At 37.1% G+C, this 26307-nt stretch overlaps 1 protein-coding gene across 1 annotated transcript in view; it reads left to right on the top strand.

Annotated features, from left to right (window-relative positions):
* The window catches only part of LOC132126319 (chemokine-like protein TAFA-4), a 44027-nt gene that overhangs the window by 6000 nt on the left and 11720 nt on the right, over positions 1-26307 (top strand). Inside the window, exons 2-4 of the mRNA XM_059537513.1 lie at positions 8866-8969; positions 9079-9193; positions 19584-19739. Coding sequence (XP_059393496.1) covers positions 9079-9193; positions 19584-19739 — 271 coding nt within the window. The 5' untranslated portion in view covers positions 8866-8969. The remainder of the gene's footprint in view (positions 1-8865; positions 8970-9078; positions 9194-19583; positions 19740-26307) is intronic.

The raw sequence follows: 26307 nt of genomic DNA, 5'->3' as shown, positions 1-26307 counted from the left end.
CTTGTTGTTTTTGGCACATTGGTGCCAGCAGCAAAATTATAGAGACGGCACTAGCCACTAGGGTTTGGGGTTTTATGCTAGTCTGTGTATGAGCATATGTAAATCCAAAGATTTTTTCACTGAGTGTTGAGTAACTTGGGAGTTCGATTTGAGTGTGTGTGTGTACGTGTCTTATTGTGTATAAAAGTCAGTGTGTGTGAAAGGGAGAATAAGTGCGAGAGGTTAGACGGCCATGCTCCTGAGGGAACACGGCAATACGGTGTTACACTCCAGAGCCCCACAGACAAATTAATTCACTTATTGACACCGCTGACACATCTCAGTGACTTTGTAAAATTAACAATTGATCACATTCACTCGCTCTTTCTCTTCTTCTTTCTATTCCCATCTCTGTTTCCCGATTCTGCTTCGTCCGCTCTCTTTGCATGCCCGGCACGTTTAGTCATTATTATAATTACGCAGCAGCCTGCAGGAGTCTGGTCGTTAGTGATAGAGGGGTGTGAGATAATCGGGACAGTGGCCGGCCTCAGCACGCCTTTGCAGGGATGAGGGCAAGGAGAAAGACCCCGGCTCCGACAGTGACGGACCACTCTCATTGATTTTCTAAATCCACATCCAAACAGGACATAGTGGCAGGGTTAAAAAATACAGGCACAATAATAAGAAAGAGGACAAAAACAGATAATCATAATTTGCTCCACACTTCGTGGCAATTCTTTCCTTCATGAGATCTTCTCATTGGCTGTATGAGACTGGTTTTAGATCAGAACTGGCTAATGTTTGAGGAATGCTCTCGATGGACTGATCCACAGATCATGAATGGTTTTGTGTTGCTTCAGATTTTTGGTTGGTTTTTTTTTTCCCCAGTCAAGTCTTCGTCCTGTATTGAAATTTGGCTATAGTGATTCCCAGTGTTGCTTGGTTTCCAGGTCTGATAGTTTCAAGCATTAACTTTGTCTCAGTTGTTTCTGAATGTCAACATTTTGACATATAATACAAATTTAGAGCTTTTTAATTTATGAAAAATTATTAAAAAGGTATTTTTCTTTTTTTCATGAAGCCAGATTTTAGATCCAATTTACACATTTTCAGACAATTTTGTATTTGTTTTAATCAATTTTTTTATTTATTTCTTAGGGCTGAACTGACGGTCAGGGTTTTTTAGAGCCGCACAGATGGCTTAGAGATGTTGGTGCACATTGTTGTCAGGTGGTAAATGGTGTGATTGTAAAAAAAGAAAAAAAAAACCCTGACATATGTGCGTGTGTGTGTTTTTGCTTGTGTGAGTAATACATTTGAGAGAAGTGTAATAATGTAGCAGATTGTACTGCTTTGGGGCAGAAAGTTTATTAGCCTGAAAGTGCTATAGTTACACTATACCTTCATAAAGCACACAGGAACCTGTCTAGAGTTATCATTTAACACACACACACACACACACACACACACACACACACACACACACACACACACACACACACACTCACTCACACTGAAATCTAATTGACGACTTCATTCTACTGTTCATAATTAATTATTTTATAATTAGTAATTATATACATTTTTATAGTGGAACTCTTATAAAATACTCTTATAAAGTACTTTTAGAAATGAATATTTGAGGAGCTCTCCAGAATGGCTAGGTTAATTTCTAAGGACATTTTCGAGTAATTTTGTCACCGAAGAGGAAGAATTTTGTTTAAAAAATAACATATGGGCCGAATACAATAGACAGCTAGTAAATGATGCAGTGAAGCATCTCATTGTGTTCAAATGAGCTCATCATGCTGAACTTCATGAAGCTTGTACATCAGAGCAAAGCTAATTGGACAGTTAACAGCATCTGCACTGTCTCAAGACGATGCCGTGAGAAGCAGAACCTCATCAAATGAGCGGCGAACTCAAACTTCAGCTTAACTCTAACTCCACATCTAATTCAGCTGGCTTACATGTGATATATTGAAATCATATGAGGAAGACACACAGGTGTTTTTTTTATAAGGCAAGTTATAAGGCAAGCATGCATGCACACACGTAAAGACCCTGGTAGGAAAGAGTCTGTTTACAGATATTTATTTTTACTGGGTCTGTGAGGATATGGAAGAGAGGGAAAAAATGGTCTAGTGGAGTCACTGGATCTAGGAGACTGTGACTCCAGTCTGAGCAACAGGCTGTGGATGGGACTTAAGTGCAATGAAGATCAATTCTTCTGTAACTTTAACTCGGTACCCTTGTCATCATATTACCCTTGGGCTTTATACAAAAACTGTAATAAGCTCAGGGCTGTGTTACATCTGACAGTAGAGATTTACATAGATACATAGTGTATTTTTTTCATAGCTGAAGCATTCCTTACAAATACGTTTTTAGTAAAAATACAAAGTGAAAATCTTGTCTGTTCTAACATATCTTGAATTTGTCACCAAAGTAGACCTTGAGGCATTCAAGTTATATTCATGTTTTTAAATAATTTGAAATGCATGGCCAAACTAAAAAAAAAACAACACATTTAACTTTATTATTACAATTATTATTTATTTAAATAAACATATAAATAATCTAGCCATATCTAACAGCTTCATTTAGCACTCAGAATTAAAATTCTGAACTTTTTCTGAAAATTCTGAAAATTTTAATGTAATAAAATATTTAAATGTAATTAATATATGTATGTATGAGTTTATGTGAAATCTTAACATCGAGCTGAATAAATAAGCTTTCCATTGATGTTGCCTATGGTTTGTTATGATAGGACAATACTTGGCCGAGATACAAGTATTTGAAAATCTAGAATCTGGGTGTGCAACAAAAAAAATCTAAATATTGAGAAAATTGGCTTTAAAGTTGTCCAAATTAAGTTCTTAGCCATGCATATTACTAGTCAAAATTTAGTTTTGATATATTTACAGTAGGCAATTTACAAAATATCCTAATGGAACATTTTACTTAATATCCTAATGATTTTTGGCATAAACAATTTATAATTTTGTCCCACACAATGTATCGTTGCCTATTGCTACAAATATACCTGTGAGACTCATGACTAGTTTTGTGGTTCAGGGTCAGAAATCCTTTTGCAACATGAGGGTGGCTAGATGATGCCAGGGCCTTCAATTTAAAGCAAGTGATTTGCAAAGGTCTAATTCAGTTTGACTGACTTTTTAGCCACAACATTTTTGATACATATTATTAACAGTAATCATGCAACTTAATTATCAAAGCTACAGATTTATTTTTGGAAACTGCATTAAAAAAATCGGAATGGGCAGTACGCATGGATATGTGTGCGTATGTGCTTTTGTCTCTGTAAAGGTAGATGTGTTTATATAGCCTTATGTTGTCTTGTAGATTAAATTTAGTGAGAAAATCTCTTACTGTTCTAATAGTCTCTAAAATAATCACAGGCGCGCACACACAAGCTCGTAAATACATATTGAAATGAGATGCTGTATAGTGCAGGAAAATTGCCTGCTTATCTCCAGTAATATCGGCTGAGTGAGAGCTGATGTACTCATCTGCAAACACACTGATACTGCAGGGCCAGCGGTGCGGAAACTCCCCGTGTCCGTTCGGATTGGCTGTCGGAGCTTTACTGCGAGCTTCTCCGCAGATGCTTGTGCACATAAACGCACGCACCGATATTGCCTGGAGACGTGGGAATGCAGCAGGCTGGAAATGTTTCAATGAAAAGCCAGATAAATGCACCGGAGGCCTTGGCCTCCCACCGCATTTCAATATTGTGCATTTTTCCAGAAATCCGAGATGCTTTTAAGAACTTCTGTTGGCCCTCACACTGTTTGGGCTCATTTTCGGCGGTGCCTCTAGTCTGAGAGATAGAGTTGTTTTGCAGGGATTCATTTTTCAGCTCTGTTTGAGCTCCAGAGCATGAAATGGTGTATTTAGGATCAAGTCTGTTGTTGCAAATGGCTTGTATGTGTATGTGTGTGTTAGTGAAAGAGAGAGAGAGCAAAAATAAGTGAGTCAGTGACGGGGCACAAGGAAGTTATCACCACAATACCCAGCTGACAAAAATATATTCTAATAACCTTTTACTAATGTTCTCTTTATGTTCTGAACATTACTATTTCAGAATGTTCTCTGAACATTTAAAGCATCCAGTTTTTAAAATGTGTAAAAAGCAAACAAATCAACCCATTTTATAATTTTCTAAACATTATGGCAATGTTACTTTTGAATAAATCTCTGAATAGAACATTCTGTAGCAAGTAGAAGCTAAGGCTGTATGACATTATTTCTTCACACAAAAGGAGGTTATTTATTAAATATTTGCTTTAAAAATAATGTGCACTTCATATTCCTGTCCGGGTGGCAGAATTTGAATAAATTATTTTTCTAGTGTTTTAGTGCAGTTGGCAAACTAATGTAAAAAGTGCATGTTTCACACCTGCTATACTGGAATGGGAAGCACTGGATGGCTCACTGGAGAGCATTTGTATCTTCCAAAATTTCACTGCACAGTTGCTTAAGCATCAAAAATCAGTGAAGCAGTTTGAAAATGTTCAGTCACTCTGCTGACACTCTTGAGGTACAATGTACTGCCATTGCATTTGTAAAGAAGAACGAAAGTCACACAGTTTAATTTGAATGACATGAGGGCAAGTAAATGATGACAGCTGCTCTATAATACTTTTTAAAACTCTTTGCTGCTTGTTTGAGAACCCTGACCGACCCATATTCATGTATGCTCATACTACGTTGTGAATCTGGGGTGTGACCATTTTGTCCATTTGATAGAAATGGAAGGAAGTGTTTGTAAACTGTCACATAATCTGAAATAGCACACTTCAACTTCGACTTCAGACTTTAGTGCATTAAGTTGAAAGATTTCCCCACACAGACTTTGCAATTCTCTGTGTTGACCAGAGAATCAGAAAGCTGCACGGGTTGAAAGTGGCTTCTGTGTGAGCTGTGCTTCATACATTGCTACAGTAGACAATGGACCCTTTTTGCCCATGAAATTTCACTGTAATGTCATGCACCTTTTGTCAGGTTAGTACCATATTTCATTTTTGACAGGAATGAAAACAAGGCTGTGAGGGATGGAAGTACAATCTGTTCAATGGATTATTCTACTGTTGTTTTATAACATTTCAATTGTTCAGCTCATGCAACATCTTTCCAAAAAACTTGTAGACAAAATCTTCGTAATTATAATTTTTTTTAATACAAATTGTGGGTTTTGAAAACTACATGGTCTAGACCTTCATACAGACCGTCAATGTAAAGACTGTAGTCTATCCCTCACAGCCCTGTTTTCCTCAGATTAAGATAAGCTGATCGAACAACTGACGCAACATTAAACATTAAACGTCAAGAAGCCTAAAAGGGTTTTATTATCATCTGCCAGCCAGGCATGTAATATTGGAATCCATTTCATATTGGTGCACCCCATTTTTGAGAGACTCGGAAATTCAATTCACAATTCACTGGTCAATTTAAATGACTCTGTCTAGCAGGGAATGTACAGTCAGGGCTGTGCTTTATATTCGACAGGAAAATAGGCCAAGTATTCCACCTCGGGATGTGTGCCGTGTCGAGTTGCCTCACCTGCATGCATGTTTCAGTTGTGAGATGCAGGCAGGAGATGATGGCATTAAATGCAGGACACAGTTCTCTGTCTTAGTCAGAGGTGGCTATGAGCCGGTGCATGTCAATGAAGTGCGGTTGTGCATGTCTGCGTGTGCGCGTGGCTTTGTGTTTGTGATTAAGGTTAAGTCAAATGCAAATCAAAGCAATCTCCAGACAGACTTTCCGTTGCAGACCGTCCCACTCCACGTAATGATCAACTTGGTCTGTTCTGCTGAAGAGTCCTTCAGTTAATACACTGATAAATAGCGTGTGCACACACACACTCGCCTATGAGCAAACACAGGTGCTTTTGCATGAGTTTAGGGCAATTAGAGGTGTCGTGCAGGAAGAACAGAGTGACAGTAACATGATGATTTAATATGTCAAGACTGTTGACAGGAGTTTATGTATGTGTGTAAAGGTGCGTAGTCAGCTTTTGTGTGTATCCTTTTGCAATCCAGTATGGGTTTCTCTAATGAATGTGCCAGAATACAAAGCTGTTGGAAATGCTGTTATATGTCTGTCTGTGTAAAGAGAATGGACAATGAGTTGCTTTTGGTGGCTCACTATGTCTAATCATCAGTCTCACACACACACACACACACACACACACACACACACACACACACACACACACACACACACACACACACACACACACACACACACGCTAATGTTGGATGAGGAGTGTTTTATTAAAGTGCTAAGGCAAATGCACACTTTATGAGATCCTCATATGATCCTATAATCATAACTCCAGTGTCAGAGTGTGGGATATGAAACGTTCATACATTCTACTCACAACATTCAGATTGAAGCTGTTTTTATGATTGAATTATAAATCACACAAAAAATTATTAAAACTTTTAAAATAAATATTAATACTATATATTTGAAAATGTGTATTAAACATCTCAGTCTTTTTTTTTCATCCAAAGCAGTTCTCATATTATCCACAAGGGGGCAGAGTGACACTTCTCATTCGGATCTGTGGGGAAATCTCCAGAAATCAAGTGATGTCACTTCAAAAGTAATGATAATAATAAAACATTTTACATAGAAACCATTTGATTTATTTTTAATTTTTTTATGACAATTAACCGTATTTCTATGCATTTTTTTTATATTGTTATGCGTCTGGGTGTTTTACCTATATGTTACAGTATGGGAGGGGTGCATAATTATCATAAAATATTTAAATGTGAATATGCCTCGCATAATAATTCAAGAGAGCACAATAATTCAAGTGCATTTATTTGACATTAACTTTCTATGATGGTTGCAGACAATATAGATGTTAACGATGGTACATTTTTTCATGTTGTCACCTGTGGTAAGCGGTATTCATATTACTATCTATGTAAAAGAGTCAAGCAGGAATTTGACCTGCTTGAATTTCACCTGATTCTGTTCGCCCGTGGCAATTTTTATTTATGGGCATGTTCACTGTGCATTGGCATGGCTATACGTATGAAAGAAGCAGAAAAAAAGAGAGTATGAATGTGTGTGTATGTGATTGAACTTGCAAGATCGGTGGTCTCTGTGAGTGTGTGATGTGGTTTTGAGATCACTTCAAGCCTGGGGGTAGGTGAACTACAGTAAACAATATATCAGTCCCATCTCTGTGTGCGTGTGCGGGGTTGCCTTTGAAGAACAGGGGTTGCATCGGGCCCTGAGGGTGGATATCCCTCTCTGAAGCTGCCCTTCTTTTGCTCACCCCATCTCTGTTTCTCTCATGCCCCACTCCATCAGGACTTTCATTCCTCTCTCCCTCTCTGTCCTCGGACCTTCCATCTCATCTCAGGGCTTTTTCTTTTTTTTTTACTTCTTTCCATCCAATCTCATGTTTCATCTGTGCTGTTCTATTTTCATGTTCTTGTTTTTATTTTCTCGCCTATGTGTTTGAATTTCTTGAACAAAGGGAACTTTAAGTGCCACGGGTTAATTTTAATTAAAAACTCGCAGATGTATTTTTTCCTTTTATCATATGAAGGTCACATAACAGTTCTATAAACATTTGAATTAATTATGGGTACATTCAAGTGGTTTTATTCTGTAGATGTTTAACCTTGTTCTAGACCCAGGCTTTCAGTTTTAAAAATAGTAAATTCCATCATAAAAATATTAATTGTTACATTTTATGATAATTTAAACAAAGAGGGAAATCATTTCAATATATATTCTGTGGAAATTCAATTATTATACAAATTGCAGCTTTCTCAGTTGTACTGTTATGTGACCCATTCATTTTAATTTGATTTATTTCCTTAAAATTTTTAACATCAGTTTTTCCATCAGTTGAATTATAACAACCCTTCTGTTATCATTTTTGTATTCATTTTGATCAATTTAATATATACATTCTTCACAAATTACAACAGTAAAAAAAACAACATTTAGATTTAGATTTTAATTTTATGATTAAATGAACATAAATTTTTCACTAATTAAAAAGACCCTCAGTTTTTAGTGTACTTTAGTTAGTGTACTTATTTACCAATGAGACAAAAGTCAGTGAGGAGTATGATTTAAACTATATATACAGTATATATATATATATATATATATATATATATATATATATATATATATATATATATATAGAAATACTATATACTATATATATATATATATATATAGATAGATAGACACACACACACACACACACACACACACACACACACACACACACACACACACACACACACACACACACACACATATATATATATATATATATATATATATTTCAAAAATGCTTAAAATGTGATATCAAAATATATGTTGATTTGAGATGTGGAGGAAATTATATTTTTTCACTATGGGGGAAAAAAACCTTTAGAAGAATAAACCCTTAAAATAACCCTTAAAATGTCATTTTGTCATACATGTATAATATCCACTGCTGGTGGATATACATGTATGACAAGTTTTAACCTTTTAGTGTTCCTGTAGCTCAGTTGGTAGAGCAATGCGCTATCAAGCGCAGGGTTGGGGGTTCGATTCCCCGGGAACACATGATAGGTTAAAATTGATAGCCTGAATGCACTGTAAGTCGCTTTGGATAAAAGCGTCTGCTAAATGCTTAACTTTAAATTTACATTTTTTAAATTTAATTTTTAAATTTAAATTTATGAGTTTGAAAAGTGTGTTTTGAGGGAGTTTCAAATCTGAATGCCCAGAAGACCAAAAGTGCCTATAGTTGAAGAGAGACTCATGTACTGCTTTTTACCTCATTTGACCTCATCCCTCTCCTCCTTCCTTCTGTCTTCTCAGGATCTGAACAGTGATTTAGGAAGCGAGTGAAGACAGAGGAGGACAAAAGGGAGACATGGCCGGCTCACAGGGAAGAGAGTGAACGGAAAACACTAGACAGAAAGGTAACACAGTTGATGTCTCACAACCTTGAGGCAGACTGTGACTTATGTTCACACTTTTCATCCCTCTTCCTCGTTTTCTTTCTCTCTCTTTGTCCTGGTCTATCTCTAGATGAAGCTGTGGGGGCAGTCAGTGTGGCCGTTTCAGGTTGTACTCTTGGTCACCTTGGTAATGTGCTCGTGCCAGTCGGTTTCTGCGGGTACACGGAGTCTGCGGGGACACACAGGTACTGTGTCAAAGCCCTGTTGGCTTAATTACAGGAGAGTAACACAAAGCAGATCATCTCATTTACTCGCACACTGTCATTCAGAAGTTCTTCTCCTGCCCCTTGAGTATTTATTAATTAAAGAAATATTCCATGAAGTTAAGCTCAACAAACAGCATTTGTGGCAAGACGTTGATTACCACAATAATAATTTCCACCTTTCCTTTTATTTTAAAAGAGCATGAATCTGGGTTACACTGGGCACTTACATTGGAAGTGAATATGGCCATCTTTAAAATTTCAATAGTATAGTCACACTTTAACATTATGTTATCTGTACAATGTTATCTGCTTTTTTTCAACTTTGTAGCCCATATGAAATGCCACAAGAAAGGAAACAGCGATAGCATAATTTAATATCATAGTTTAAAGAATTCAAAAAAATGTAATCTTTATAGAGCAATCAAAAATATTTATCAGAGGTTAATTTAATAATTGTTGACATTAAATTTGTTTTCTCATTCTTTTTCTCTATTATGGATCTATTGTGTTTCTATGTGTTGTGCGTTTTATGCGTAAGATTTCCATGATAATAGATAAAATAGATAAAAATAGATAATTAAATAGATAATCGTGGCCTAGTGGTTAGAGAGTTTGACTCCTAACCCTAGGGTTGTGGGTTCGAATCTCGGGCTGGCAATAACATGACATAGGTGCCCTTGAGCAAGGCATCGAACCCCAGCTGCTCCCTGGGCGCCGCAGCATAAATGGCTGCCCACTGCTCTGTGTGTGTGCACTTTGGAAGGGTTAGATGCAGAGCACGAATTCTGAGTATGGGTGATCATACTTGGCTGAATGTCATGTCACTTAAAGTGTAATATAGCCATAAAAAATATCAGAACAAATTTACACCCTAGATAATACATACATTTTGACAAATGTACTTTTATGAAATCCTCACCTTCACATTTCTGCTTTTAATACTTTTTTTTGTTTAAATTATTATTATTATTTTTGTAGTAATTATGCCACTAATCTTGGTATTTAAGCTTAACCTTTATTAAACCAAAGATTCAACCCTAATATTCAATGATGCTTTCAGCTATCTTTGAGTACATTACTCTCATCACTTTTAAACACATTTCACCATGTTTAAATCCAATTCTATTCAAAATGAGGCCTATAATAATTATAGTCTTATATATAATTCTATAAAAAAGTCCTCAGATACTGTCCACCCACTGAATACTGAGGATGTTGGTAAACCTTTCAACAATCAGATTGTTTTTGCAGCCCATAAAGGACATTAAACATGGCTTGACCTCTAATATAAACACACTCTTACCATTATTGTCAGTGCTGTCCCGTTCAGGAGATTAAATGCAGGTCGTTTGAATCCGTATCATATTTATACGATAGTGCTCCTGCCCTGCAGTAATATTAAAATGGACAGCAGCAAAGTCACTCTTTTCATTAGACTTCATTCCTCCACAGTATGGAGCTTTAAGTGAAGCGACAATTCAGTAATGACTGTATTAATATGTATGATCTTAAATGGTCAGGTAATAAAATGGTCACACCTCTGCGTGCGTCTGTACACACACACGCACACACACACACACACCCACACACACACATGGATACAGACTTACCCGTCTTTGTGAAAAAAAAGTGGGAGGGTAACTAAAATAATGTCCACTTCCCCACACTAATTGACACCCAGGAGCTAACTAATTCTGATTTGCATAATTCATGAAAGCTTCCCTCATGGCGACGAAGTGACCAGCAGTACATAAATATTTTAGCATGCCAAAAGGTCAGACTCCGGCTCTTTCGCTGAATCATTCATATTATGCAAAGTCCTTCCCCAATGTCAGTGTTGCTCCAGCTAATTATCACACTTTCTTTAATTACGACTTCTCTTTGTTTAGTTGTTGCTAATGCAAGGTGACCTTTTTGCTGGCACAGAAATGCCACCAGCATCTCGAGTTGGTCTGACTGATGATGTTACTTTTCATTTTGACGGGAAGAAGAGGTAACTTTTCTAACGGAGGTGTTTTTAATCAGCTCGCTGCTAATTACAGCAGCAGTGTGTCGTGAAGGTCACCAAAGTTTTCACATTTCATATACCGCTAAAGTGGATGTCATTACTGGTTTCAGCCTTATCCTTAATTTCAAGGGAGATTCTTGCTAATTGGGTAAAAACTTGTTGTTTGTTGTGAAATTGCACATTTTCAGAAGTACAAAAGAAAATGGTGAACTTTTGAAAAATTGGATTGCCAACACTTTTCATTGATCCGCTGCTCTGTTATTTGCCATACAGTGTCTATGTTGGGGAAAGTTTCAGAGTGACTTTTTACATTGACTGGCTGCACGAAGTGGCTATTTATACCTCAATAGACCAAAAAACTAACAAACAAAAAAACATATTTACATAATAAAACATAATAATAATTGCAATTTAAATGTTGGAGAAGTGGACTGGAGACTAAAGCATGTTTTAATATTTTTGCACAGGTGACCACAGGTTTATAAAAATCTCTATTAATGAAAGTAAAAAAGTTTTTTAAAAAAGGTAAAAAATTACTGTATTATAGTAGTGATATGCTATTATTATATTCAATATAAGTATTCTCTATTCAAAGTGTAATTTTACATATTTATATATTGCATAACATTATATAATATTTTAATATAAAATATATGTTTTAAATCAAACACTACCAGTCAAAAGTTTGGGGTTGATGATTTTTAAAGGAATACCCATAAAATGGTATCACTTTATTTTGCAGTCCTGTTCTGCATACTATTTGTTGTAGCAAAAAGCTTCTATTTTTTTTCAGAATTTTAACCATTTACTGAATGTTATTGTGCAATGAACAGAAACAAATAAACTCCGCTCAAAATACTGTTGCTCCGTCTTTTTTCTTTCTTTTTTAAACAATGCATCCCTCGATAAAATATGCTTAAAAGCAGTCCAATAATACACAGAGCAAACCATTACAGAATAAACATGCAGTATAAAAAAGATAATATGCAAAAATATGCAGTATTTGAAGCAGTTTTCAACTATGACGATAATAATAAGAAATGTTTCTTGAGCACCAAATCATCATGTGACACTGAAGACAGTGCTGATTTCACGATTTTTAAACTCTATTTATGAAATTATACTAATAATATTATATATAAAATATTTAGGTGTGTGTCTTAATGTTGTAATTATACTATCTTAATTTATTATACATAATTACCATACAAAATATCAGCATTGCATTTAGTATATTAATGATACAATTTTCCAATTCATAAACAGGCTTTGTCACATCTTACCTGTCTCTTGAGAAAAGCGAGTTCTTCATTGCAGTGTCACTTGTGGCCAATAGGTGGCTCTGAAGCTCTATAAATGCTTGTACATGAATAAGCCCTCATGTGTCTGAATGAGAAGCAGTAATGGGTCATTTGTAAACTTCTCCCGTGGAAACATGAACACTAATGGGAATGGATGGTCTGAATCTCACCCAAACGAGGCAAGGGCCATTGACTGATAGTTGACACTGAAAGCAGACACTATAACTAACAGCCACTTTTTCTTGTCTTGCGTGTCCTGCCATGCTTGTCCATGCTTGCAGGTAAATAGAGACAATAGCGTGTGAGCAGCTGCCTTTGTTCCTGTCTGCTGTAATAGGCCCTTATATAGCCAACACCAAAGGCCAACAAAGTCCAATGTGCATTGCATTTAATGAGTATACACACATTCTCCATGCCTACACGGACCAATCGTTGCCATTTTCGACACATCGCTTCAGCCTCCATATAGTACAGTGTGTCAAAGTGAGTCGCCTGCAGCCAAAGGCCACCCACTCTGAGACCTCATTTGTGTTATGTGAGCTGTGCTTTGGTCTGTGTCAGTTTGTCCGTTCTTACACTCATGACATAAAGATTAAACACACCAGTTCAAATGTCCGTGCAACATTGTTCAAGCCTGTGATGACATTTGACACATCCAATTAAAAACAACAGCTAACCTGGAGCTATTACCTGGTCTGAGCAATGGAGGTGTGTGGAACATGTCAGCCGGGCTCGGGCAGTACGTTACGGGTGTTCTTGTTAGAAAGCTTGTTAGTTTCATTTTATGTCACCTTGCACATTTAATTCTGTCATGGACGTAGACGTTCGTCTGTAACTGCATGGTTCTTTATTTAACACTGAACCAGTCAGTGTTTTTTAAAAAAAAACAGTATGGCTGGACAGATGGAAAACAGTACAATACAGCTACTAGAAAGAAAACATCTTTGCACAGTGCGGTAGCAAATGTTTTACTTTTTATTCATCAAAGAATCCCAGAGAAAGGTTTATACAAAAATAGTAAGAAGTGCAACTATTTTCAACATATGTGTATTACTGTAAGCAGCAAATCAACATATTAGAATGGTTTATGAAGACTGGAGTAATGATGCTGAAAATTTAGCTTTGCCATCCTTGGAATAAATAACATATATTAAATATATATAAAATATATTAAAATAAATGAAAACATTTAGTAATAATATTTCACAATATAGCTGTTTTTGATTAAATAAATGCAGCCTTTGTGAGTATAAGAGACTTCTTTCAAAAAACAAAAAATGACCTCAAACTCATATTGACTTCACATCAATCAACTGGGATTCAAACATCTGGAAACAAATGGAATGTTTAGGAACATAAAAAAAGAGTTTTGGTCACATTACTGTGCAAAAAAGATAACTTTTAACTTTTAACCTTTAACTGATATCAAACACATAAAGATGGAGATAAATACATAAAAAGACTTTTAGATGGCTGAATCTCATATTTTAGCAGGTGCTTGAGACATTAGCGGCTCTGCTATTGTTATCATCTTGTCCAGCAAATGCTGCCATGTATAATTTTGAAATAAAACACAATTGTAATTTTATAAGCCAAACTGTCGCACAGAGACAGACTTTGTAAATGCATTTTTCTCAGCTTTTTTCCGTCTTTGTCACTGTCTGACAAGAAGTCATGCAGAGTAATTTTTATTAGACATAGACCCATGTGGAAATGAGGGACCTGTTAATTGTCACAGTTACCCTGTTCCAGTCTTTATGTCAGTTAATTAAGGTTGTTTAGATGTAATTAATTATAATTAAATGCATATCAGCATTTGCTAGAGAAAAACAGCCAAATGCATGAATAACATTAATGTGGTTTCAATAAAGTTGTATACACTTCTGTAAAAGATTTTACGTTTGAGTCAGAGAGGGCAAGGTTATTATGTTATTTCTAGCAAAAAATTTTATATAATTAAATTCACTATATAACACATTACATTGACAGTCCTAGTCTTAGTGCATTTTTTTTCCTCGCAATTTACCAAATTCCCTCAAACCGAGTCACAAACTGTCGGCCCTTTTGGTGCTGTCACGCTAGTCAGTTATTGACAGCAGAAAGACATGCTTCTTGATAAATCACACAAAGGCTCACCCGCCTCGCACTGTCAGAATATATCAATCGCCTGGCTGCCCCATCAGCTCAAGGTAATGGCGTTTAGCTCGACACCCAGATGCGTCCGCCACAGAGATAGAGACAGTTAGCCATGCTTGAAGTCTTATTTGATTTCAGGCTGATCTGAGATTTATTACTCTGAGACCATCATAACAGCGCTTTAAAATCCAGAACAAGATGGCTATGGTGGAATGTCGAGCAGTTAATTCCAGCATCGTGGTCCTGGAGGAGAAGCCGCGCAAAAACCGCACGATTATCCCCGGAGTCTGCTCACTGTGCTTAACGGTGCGGCGGAGAATTTTACAAATCACTTCTGCTGCCAAGTGTGTAAGAAGAGGCAGATACAGAGAAAAGCTTATTCAGATACATTTAAGCTGTTCATGCACCACACAATTTCCATGCCTGTTCAGTCATTATAAGCTTAATGTCACGTTTACAAGCAATCGGAACCTTGCAGAACTCATTTTTGTTGTTTTTTCGGTTTCTGTATAGTCCTCAGGGCCAGAGATGTGTCAGATGAGTATCCAAGATGTGATGCCTGCCTGTGTGTGAGGAAGGTGTAAGACACGAGTGATATTGTGAAGTGTGATTTCTCTGCACAGTATGTTGTTAAATCCTGTTTAACTGTAGATGACTGTTATATGACTGAGCATACAAACTACTCAGGAAGGAAGTGGGTTGTGCTTGGTGCATAGTTATCTCCCGTGACCCTATTATGCTAGTAGAAGGCAGTATGGCCTTTGTTCTTGGGGTTTGGTGGTGAGGGGATGTCCTCGCCTGAGCACTGAGCCTCCAACCTCTTGCTTCTCTGCACACTAACAAGGCGCACCAAACCCACACACACATGCACATGTGCAAACTGTAAAAACATTTCTTATTATCAGTGCTGAAAACAGTTGTGCTGCTTAAAAAACAACAAAACAGCATTTTTTTTGCAACATCATACATGTCTTTACTTTTACATTTAAATAAAAAATTTAAATAAAAGTATTTCTTAAAAAAAAAAACCAGAAGATTTTGCAGACGTTTTTATTCAAAGCACCTTGCATTTAATTCAAAGCATACATTTGATCAGTCCATGTAGGCCCAGGGAGTTGAACCCATGACTTTGGCTTCATTGCATATGCTACTGTTTGTGATACAAGAACACTGATAATTCTATGTTTAAAAACTTCACATCTTTTGCCATCAGATGTTGTATCCTTTCAAACTCTGGTGCAAATTAATTTAATGGAAGTGGACATTCCCTCATGCTTGAAAACCAAGAGCAAAGTTGCACAAAGTAAAAGCAAGTATGAGCCAGACTAGATGAAGTTCACATTGGTCACAGTGCATTTTGTGTGGGTAACCGTTCAATGTCCAATGTAAAATCTGGGTCCTCAACTCAAAGCATTTGAGAATCACAGCTTTAAATAACCTTTAAAGAAACCTCTGATCTGAATGACCGTTACGAGAAAAACTGGTAAAATCTCTCCCTCCACAAAATAATAAATAAAGCTCAAAATCCCCACAGTGAAGAAATGCTGCAAAGAGCCACTGAGGAACTTTTATTTTTAAGAATTTAACAAAATAAAAAATAATTGTTGCAGTATTTGAATTATTCAGTGTTATTTTATTATTATTTATATACGATTATATCTTTTTATTAATATTTAAAATGTATAGTTTTAGTTTTTATATTTTTAGAATTTTCCAATTCAAATTTTCATTTTAGTTTTTCAGCTAATATTTATATTATATTTTTTTCAATCATCAAAAATAGTTCAGATACAAAATCAGCCATCACAGACAGTTTTTCAGCTAAAATTCACACGTGCATCTTGTTCCTAAAAGATCCCCCATCCCCTCATCTCCAGAATACAGAAGCAAACCATCCATCATTCATTATCTCTACGATACCCGTGCAGGATCCGACGCGAGGCCCCGTGGTGTCAGTCATAGTCACAGTTAGAGATCTGCCCTTATCTGTTGTTTATCTGGTGATGTCGGGGCTGACAGAGACAGAGCGCGTCGAGCTCTTGAGCGGCACGCACGTGGACATCCACCCTGTAAGCATTCGGCCCCTGGACTCCACACGCTTTCTCTAATTAAAGCCCAGTCGGCGGGGTCCATGTTGGGCAGAGAGGACAGGGTGATGGGGTAATGTGGCTACACGTGGAGCCTCAGGGGAAGAAGGTAGAGGGTTGAGTACAGAAGGAAATGAAAAGACAATGAAGAGTAGAAAGAATGACCTCTTTCTAAGCTGGGGAGCATCACCTTTCCCAGGAGGAAGCTGTCAAACAAACTCTACATCATAGCGGGAGAACGAGTTCACGGCCTGATGAAATGGAAACCATCATGTTGCTCTGTGTGTGTATGTGTGCAGACCCACCATGTCCAGCTTATGTTCAGAGCAAAAAATAAAAGAGTACATTTATAAAGAATAAGATTTTTTTTTATCAGTCAATATACTTTATTGCATTACTTTATAAAATATTTAAGCCAGTTTTTGGTACTTCTCATAACTACACTTCCCATAATTCCCTGTTGCCACATGAGAGTTACACAATACATTGAAAAATGGTCACATTCTTTATACTTCATTCATCTTTTTTAAGTTTTTCATCTGATATTATAATTTTTTTGTTTAGTTAACAATTATAACATACAAAATCACATACTGTATCACAGACACCTTTTCATATCAAACTGATGTGTGTGTCTGTTAAAAAATCCTCACATACACTGGCACTAAAAAGTTTTGTCAGTAAGGGCAGAGAAGGTGATGAAATATGATATTTCCCATTTTTCCTGCCTCAGACACTGCCAGCATATCACATCACATAGAACACTTCTGAACTTGTAAGTGGGAACTTTGTAGGAGGCAAAATATAGTATGACCTTTTGCATTTCTTACAGTTGTGTATTAAAGATATGGTATATGTCACTGGAATATGTTTTAATGTATTTTTAGACATTGCTGGTCCTTCCATTCCTTTTCTTAAATATCAGACACATTTCTGACCTTAGAGGTTGTTTGTGTTCCACTGTGCTGCTTTTCATTAGTTTTTCTATGTAAATATGTGTTAGACTAGCTTTATCAAACTGAAGTTACAATACAGTCAAAAAAAAAAAAAAAAAAAAAAAAAAAAAAAAAAATTCTAGAACTGTGTCTCATGTTTTCAAACACAAAAATTATTTCTGTGTGAATGGTCCCATAATCTGTCTTGTAATGAAAGTTGGTTAGTAATGTCCCAAGAGAAGAAAGCTAAATGTTTACATCAAATCCATGTCACCTGCTTGTTCTCTCTCATGACAGCAGGGCAGATGGTTATGCCACCTTTACATTTATCAGTTAAAACAGACTGACTAATTACTTTTGCATTTAAGAAATGCTAATGGTATTTGATAAATTCCTCTACATTGTGATTTAAATCATTTGGATATGTTATTTTCCTCAGCCAACATTTCCCAACCAGGCGCAGAGTGCTGTCATTCACAACACACACTGGCCCAGCTAACCATTCACAGCACATCTCGTATTCCAGAAGGCAGTCCTTCATTTAATACAGGAACTATTCAAGCCGTTCGTGCCAGACTGGGGAGAGAGGTATTGTAATAATGTAAAATATGTGAAAAATAATGTGTTTTCGAACAACCTAGAATGAGAGCCTGTTCTAGTACACACCCAAAACAAAATCAAGACTTTGTAAAAGAGCATAATACGACCCCTTTAATGTCTGAACCACATAATTCACTATTTGTGCATTTTCTAACATAGAAAGCTTGCTTAGTAGCTCACCTGGTACAGCACTGTGATGTGAAGCGCTCGGGTACAAGTCTCATGAAACATGAGTTGTGGTTCTTGCAGAAATTTAGGCAGAGTCATATAGTTCTAATGAGCCTGTGATAAAAATATTATGAGGGTGTGCGAAATAAAAAGCGCATAGACAGTAGTGTAGTATAGTTTAAGCACATTAAAATGGCCCAATTTACACTGGTATTATCATCCACCTGGTATTATTAGCCCACCCAGTGATGGAGGGCGCTTTAAGGGCAGTCATGGCCTAATGGATAGAGAGTCGGACTTGTAACCCGAAGGTCATGGGTTTGAGTCTCTGATCCGGCAGGAATTGTAGGTGGGGGATGTGAATAACCAGTGATCTTTCCACCTTCAATACCATGACTGAGGTGAGACCCTTGACTCTGCCTCCCGGGCGCCACAGCATTGGCTGCCCACTGCTTCGGGTGCATGTTCACGGTGTCTGTGTGTGTGTGTGTGTGTGTGTGTGCATGTTTACTTGACAGGGTGACACCTGTTGTTACAGTGCTAATATGTCATTATGCATTATTACCACACAGCCGATTCACACACCTCACTGTATAGAGGAGCCCGAGATTCTTGGAGACACATCTTGGTTGTAATTGAGCACTCATGTTAGACCGGCTGAAAACAAACAAAAAAATTCAGTGCTCAAGAGATATATTTACGCTCTGAACAGAAAAACAGAGCACTGTGTTCATTATGTATGCACTGCTATGGGAAGTGGGAAAGGAAAAGAGTGAAGACTTGGACTTGGCAGCCCTTAAGCTGCTTGTTAGATACTGCTACTCTCATTAAATATAGATGCTGTTTCTTATATTGGGTGGGTTATTATTATTAAATATTAGGGTTAAATCCATGAGCAAACCTTTACATAATTTTGTTTATTTACATCTATACACAAATAAAGTTGGCATTTCCTCTGTTGATCTCTTGCTGTCTTGCTCTGTTGACTGAAAGAACAGACTTTATATAATGTTGCAATTTCTCTAGCTGGGGAAGAGTAGAGCTGCATGTGTTGATATTTGCTCTGAACAAAACTTATTTTTATGACCTGCTTCATAGGGAAAAGTAAGGTAGACCTTTTTTTCTTTTCTGCAGCTTCGTACCAGGTGAAACAGGGAACCTGTGAGGTGGTGGCCATCCACCGGTGCTGCAATAAGAACAAGATAGAGGAACGTTCACAAACCGTCAAGTGCTCCTGCTTCCCTGGTCAGGTGGCCGGTACGACACGTGCACAGCCTTCTTGTGTGGAGGGTAAGTGCTTTTCATGTGTTGCAGATTATCAATGAACAAAGGCATTCTAGAGCAATTCCTCCTTTCAAAATACTATGTTACAACCTCAAAACATGTTTACTATAATACACGATTTGTTAAGTAATACATTTTAATAGGGTGCTATTATGCTTTTTCACTTTTTCAACTTTAGTTAGTCTGTAATGTTGCTGTTTGAGCATAAAAAAGATCTGCAAAGTTACAAAGCTCAAATTCAATTCAAAAGGATTTATTTAACAGAAATTACTTTTCAAAAACTACAACGAAACACTACAACGTGGACTACAACGCATATTTTCCGGGATTTGTGACATCACAAAGATCTGCGGATGGGATGAGACCTGGTTGAGCTGCACTAGAGAGACAAGGAGTGTTAGTACTATGTCGGAGACGTGCTAGTGTTCTCAAGACAGACAAGTTTAGAGTGGTTACAATCAACCGGGTTTAACTCACGGTCAAATTGATTTGATTTTGACGCAAAATTTAAACTGAAGCTAGCAGCAGCCAACATTTCCCAACCAGGCGCAGAGTGCTGTCATTCACAACACACACTGGCCCAGCTAACCATTCACAGCACATCTCGTATTCCAGAAGGCAGTCCTTCATTTAATACAGGAACTATTCAAGCCGTTCGTGCCAGACTGGGGAGAGAGGTATTGTAATAATGTAAAATATGTGAAAAATAATGTGTTTTCGAACAACCTAGAATGAGAGCCTGTTCTAGTACACACCCAAAACAAAATCAAGACTTTGTAAAAGAGCATAATACGACCCCTTTAATGTCTGAACCACATAATTCACTATTTGTGCATTTTCTAACATAGAAAGCTTGCTTAGTAGCTCACCTGGTACAGCACTGTGATGTGAAGCGCTCGGGTACAAGTCTCATGAAACATGAGTTGTGGTTCTTGCAGAAATTTAGGCAGAGTCATATAGTTCTAATGAGCCTGTGATAAAAATATTATGAGGGTGTGCGAAATAAAAAGCGCATAGACAGTAGTGTAGTATAGTTTAAGCACATTAAAATGGCCCAATTTACACTGGTATTATCATCCACCTGGTATTATTAGCCCACCCAGTGATGGAGGGCGCTTTAAGGGCAGTCATGGCCTAATGGATAGAGAGTCGGACTTGTAACCCGAAGGTCATGGGTTTGAGTCTCTGATCCGGCAGGAATTGTAGGTGGGGGATGTGAATAACCAGTGATCTTTCCACCTTCAATACCATGACTGAGGTGAGACCCTTGACTCTGCCTCCCGGGCGCCACAGCATTGGCTGCCCACTGCTTCGGGTGCATGTTCACGGTGTCTGTGTGTGTGTGTGTGTGTGTGTGTGTGTGCATGTTCACTGCTGTGTGCATTCAATTCAATTCAATTCAAGTTTATTTGTATAGCGCTTTTTACAATACAAATCGTTACAAAGCAACTTTACAGAAAATTATGTTTCTACAATATTTAGTAGTAGCTAGTAGTTTGTGCACGTTTGACAGGATTTTAGAAAAATAAAAATAATAATAATAATACAAGACGTAGTCAGCTAGATGATGAACTATCAATATTATTAATTAATAGTAATTATATGATGCAGTCACACATGTAGCAATAATTGTTAGTTCTGTTTGTTGATTCAAGGTTAGCATCATCTGGGGTCCTCTGAGGGTCAGCATCATCTCTTCTCAGGTGTTCTGGATTCAGACTGGAGCTTGTGTAAATCCTAGTTACCACGGGATGTAAATCCCGTGGCAAAACATAGAAACAAGATAGAGACATCATTAGCATAGCTGCTGATCCAACAAAGTAAAATTAGTTTAACCCAAGCTAAAGAATAAAAATGCAGATGCAACTACACTCACAATTTAAGAGATACATTATTCGAATGCTTGGCGAAAGAGATGCGTTTTTAATCTAGATTTAAACAGAGAGACTGTGTCTGAACCCCGAACATTATCAGGAAGGCTATTCCAGAGTTTGGGAGCCAAATGTGAAAAAGCTCTACCTCCTTTAGTGGACTTTGCTATCCTAGGAACTACCAAAAGTCCAGCGTTTTGTGACCTTAGGGTGCGTGATGGGTTGTAGCGTGGTAGAAGGCTAGTTAGGTACGCAGGAGCTAAACCATTTAGGGCCTTATAGGTAAGTAATGATAATTTGTAACAGATACGGAACTTAATAGGTAGCCAGTGCAGAGACTGTAAAATTGGGGTAATATGATCATATTTTCTTGACCTGGTAAGGACTCTAGCTGCTGCATTTTGGACTACCTGTAGCTTGTTTATTGACGAAGCAGGACAACCACCTAGAAGTGCATTACAATAGTCCAGTCTAGAGGTCATGAATGCATGAACTAGCTTTTCTGCATCAGAAACAGATAACATGTTTCGTAGCTTGGCAATGTTTCTAAGATGGAAGAATGCAGTTTTTGTAACATTGGAAATATGATTTTCAAAAGACAAATTGCTGTCTAATATAACACCCAGATTTCTGACTGTAGAGGAAGTAACAGTACATCCGTCTAGTTGCAGATTGTAATCTACAAGATTCTGTGTACTGTTTTTTGGTCCAATAATTAATATCTCTGTCTTATCCGAATTTAATTGGAGAAAATTATTTGTCATCCAATCTTTTACATTTTTAACACACTCTGTTAGCTTAGATAATTGGGAAGTTTCATCTGGTCTCGTTGAAATATATAGCTGAGTATCATCAGCATAACAGTGGAAGCTTATTCCGTATTTTCTAATAATATTACCAAGGGGCAACATGTATATTGAAAATAGAAGGGGACCTAGGACGGATCCTTGTGGCACTCCATATTTTACTGATGATAAATGAGATGACTCTCCATTTAAGTAAACAAAATGGTAGCGATCGGACAGGTAGGATCTAAACCATCTTAGAGCCTGCCCTTGAATACCTGTATAGTTTTGTAATCGATCTATGAGTATGTCATGATCTATGGTGTCGAACGCAGCACTAAGATCAAGTAAGACTAGAAATGAGATGCAGCCTTGATCTGACGCAAGAAGCAGGTCATTTGTAATTTTAACAAGTGCAGTTTCTGTGCTATGGTGGGGCCTAAAACCTGACTGAAATTCTTCATACAGATCATTTTTATGCAGGAAGGTGCTCAATTGAGCAGACACAACTTTTTCTAAAATTTTAGACATAAATGGAAGATTTGAAATAGGCCTATAATTTGCCAGTACACTAGGATCTAGTTTTGGTTTCTTAATAAGAGGCTTGATAACCGCCAGCTTGAATGGTTTTGGGACATGACCTAAAGATAACGACGAGTTAATGATATTGAGAAGCGGTTCTTCGGCTACAGGTAACAGCTCTTTTAGTAATTTAGTGGGTACAGGATCTAATAAACATGTTGTTGGTTTAGATACAGTGATAAGTTTATTTAGCTCTTCCTGTCCTATATTTGTAAAGCACTGCAGTTTATCTTTGGGTGCGATGGATGAAACTGAAGTGTTAGACGCTGTAGAATCTACATTCGCTATTGTATTTCTAATGTTATCTATTTTATCAGTGAAGAAATTCATAAAGTCATTACTATTTAACGTTGGTGGAATATTTGAATCAGGTGGCGTCTGGTAATTTGTTAATTTAGCCACTGTGCTAAATAAAAACCTTGGATTGTTTTGGTTATTTTCAATGAGTTTGTGGATATGCTCTGCCCTAGCAGTTTTTAGAGCCTGTCTATAGCTGGACATACTGTTTTTCCATGCAATTTTAAAAACTTCCAAGTTAGTTTTTCTCCATTTGCGTTCAAGACTACGAGTTACTTTCTTGAGAGAGTGAGTATTACTGTTATACCATGGCACAGTACGTTTTTCTCTAACCTTTTTCAATTTGATGGGGGCAACAGCTTCTAATGTATTAGAGAAAATAGTGCCCATGTTGTCAGTAATTTCGTCTAATTCATGTGTATTTTTGGGTACAAATAGCAGTTGAGATAGATCAGGCAGGTTATTTGCGAATCTGTCTTTGGTGGCTGGAACAATAGTTCTACCCAGACGGTAACGCTGAGACATATAGTTAATATCAGTTATACGCAGCATGCACGATACAAGGAAATGGTCTGTAATATCATCACATTGGGGTACAATATCTATAGCAGTAAGATCGATTCCATGCGATATAATTAGATCTAGTGTATGATTAAAACGATGAGTGGGCCCGGTGACATTTTGCTTGACTCCAAAGGAGTTTATTAGGTCAGTAAACGCAAGTCCTAATGTATCATTTGCATTATCAACGTGAATATTAAAATCTCCCATGATTAGCGCCTTATCAACTGTAACTAGAAGGTCTGAGAGGAAATCTGCAAATTCTTTTAGGAATTCTGTATACGGCCCTGGTGGTCTATACACAGTAGCCAGAGAAAGAGATACATTAGATTTCTTTTGCATGTCTGACAGTGTAACATTTAGCAGAAGTATTTCAAAAGAGTTAAACCTGTATCCTGTTTTCTGGGTAACATTGAGAATATCACTATATATTGTTGCAACACCTCCTCCACGACCAGTCTGACGGGGCTCATGCTTATAACAGTAGTTTGGTGGAGTAGACTCATTTAGACCAAAATAATCATTTGGTTTTAGCCAGGTTTCAGTCAAGCAGAGTACATCAAAACTATTTTCTGTGATCATTTCAACAAACTTCCTGTTTGTTGTTGGCGGCTGTACTGCGTTTGAGCTACGTCACTATATTCTTTTCATTGACTATTTTTAACTCAAAAAACAATTGTACAACAATTGACAACATCTCCAGGACACTTCGCTCCATGTGACTAGTAAGACAATTCTCTAATAACTATTATGATGAGTTTTGTTCCACCCGCTTAAATGATAAAAGTACTTGTGCTGTAAAAACTATTAAGACTGTGTCTGTTCCCCGAATAGTGAGGTCAAAATATAATGTAGGATCTAGAAAAAATCTTATCGTAATTAAACCAGAAAAATGTAAAGTAAATGAACAAAAACAATTTTTAAAGTTTGGGCTCATAAATATTAGATCACTCACACCCAAAGCAGTTATTGTAAATGAAATGATCACAGAAAATAGTTTTGATGTACTCTGCTTGACTGAAACCTGGCTAAAACCAAATGATTATTTTGGTCTAAATGTGTGCATGCACTTGGATGTGTTAAATGCAGAGTTCAAACTCTGAGTATGGGACATCCCTTCACTATTCATCTTGTGTGATCCATTCACATATGATCAGCACAGACACGTAACCGTTTATACCTGATGTTAACCTGTCTCTTGTGGCCAATTGTGAATGGGTTTCATTGGGAAAAGTCTCTGATTTTGCTAAATATTAGGTGTGTTTTGATATCAAACCATTATCCGTTTGATAAATGTGACTACACTGTCTGCCGCTTCATCTCTTCACTACTACCTAAAGGTTTAGGACAAGAGAGTGTAGTTTGGGTGATGAAGGAGGTTTAAATGTGTCCCTTCGGTCATACTGTATGCGATTTAGTTATGAAGGCAAGAGGGCGAATGCTGGTAGCCATTTTTCTTCTTTGTCTTCTTTGACACCCGAGACAAAATACCCCAATAGAAAGTAGGGAGGGCTGCACTAGGGGAGGTATTCCATGTTATGACTTTCATGGCTCTCTTTGACTATAGTTCATATAATGACAAAAATGGGTCCTGTGCACATTTTGTATTTTCCACAGATGTGAGGCTTCAGGACAGTATTATGGAGACACAAGAAATCTGATGTAACCGAGAGAAAGACCACCAAAAACTATAAAAAGGATAAAATACACAACCATAGGGATAAATTAATCTGATATTTGTATATACTGTACCTAATACTTTAATTATTTAAAATATAAATAAAATTATGCACATGGGTGCAGTATTATGCAGTTTCTTTTTCTTTTAATACTATTGGTACACACAGCACGGCAGAAAGAGAGTTAGAGAGGCTGTGTGTGAACTCACATCAGAGGTCATGTTAGCTTTGTGATGAAGTAAGACAGAGTCAGTATGATTGACCTGTGTTTTTGTGCAGTGAAGGAGAGAGTGGTGAGGGTCATTTCCTCTATCAAAATCGCTGGATCTCTAGATCCCTCAGGCCATCAGTCTCACTTTCTCCTTCAGGACCACACAGCCCTCTGGAGGGAGGTCACATAGGAACATATTCTCCACTTCTGATTCCTGAAGCTTCATAAATATCTAATACACAGAGCAGAGTTGGAGAGTAGCTAACTAGAAGCAGTGATATGACTACCTACATTTTTCAGTAGTTTAGAAACGGTGTAGTTTTTCTAGAAAGAAGCTATTAGTGCCGTACAGTAGCATGAGAAAATGCTTTACATCACATTATATGGCATCAGTTTTGTATTAAAGGTTCCATTTATGCAAAGCAAAAATGAATAAATGTATTAAGGTTTTGACAAAAATATAATGCAGCACAACTGTTTCAACATTGATAATACTGATGAATGTTTCTTGAGGAGCAAGTCAGCATAATAGAATTATTTCTGAAGGATCAAGTAAACGTGCAAACATAAAAATCTCAGGGGATTTTG

This window comes from Carassius carassius, chromosome 44 (assembly GCF_963082965.1).
Source record: "Carassius carassius chromosome 44, fCarCar2.1, whole genome shotgun sequence".
Taxonomy (NCBI): Eukaryota; Metazoa; Chordata; class Actinopteri; order Cypriniformes; family Cyprinidae; genus Carassius; species Carassius carassius.
The sequence above is the reverse complement of the archived record's forward strand: the minus strand, read 5'-3'. Positions and strand labels throughout refer to the sequence as shown.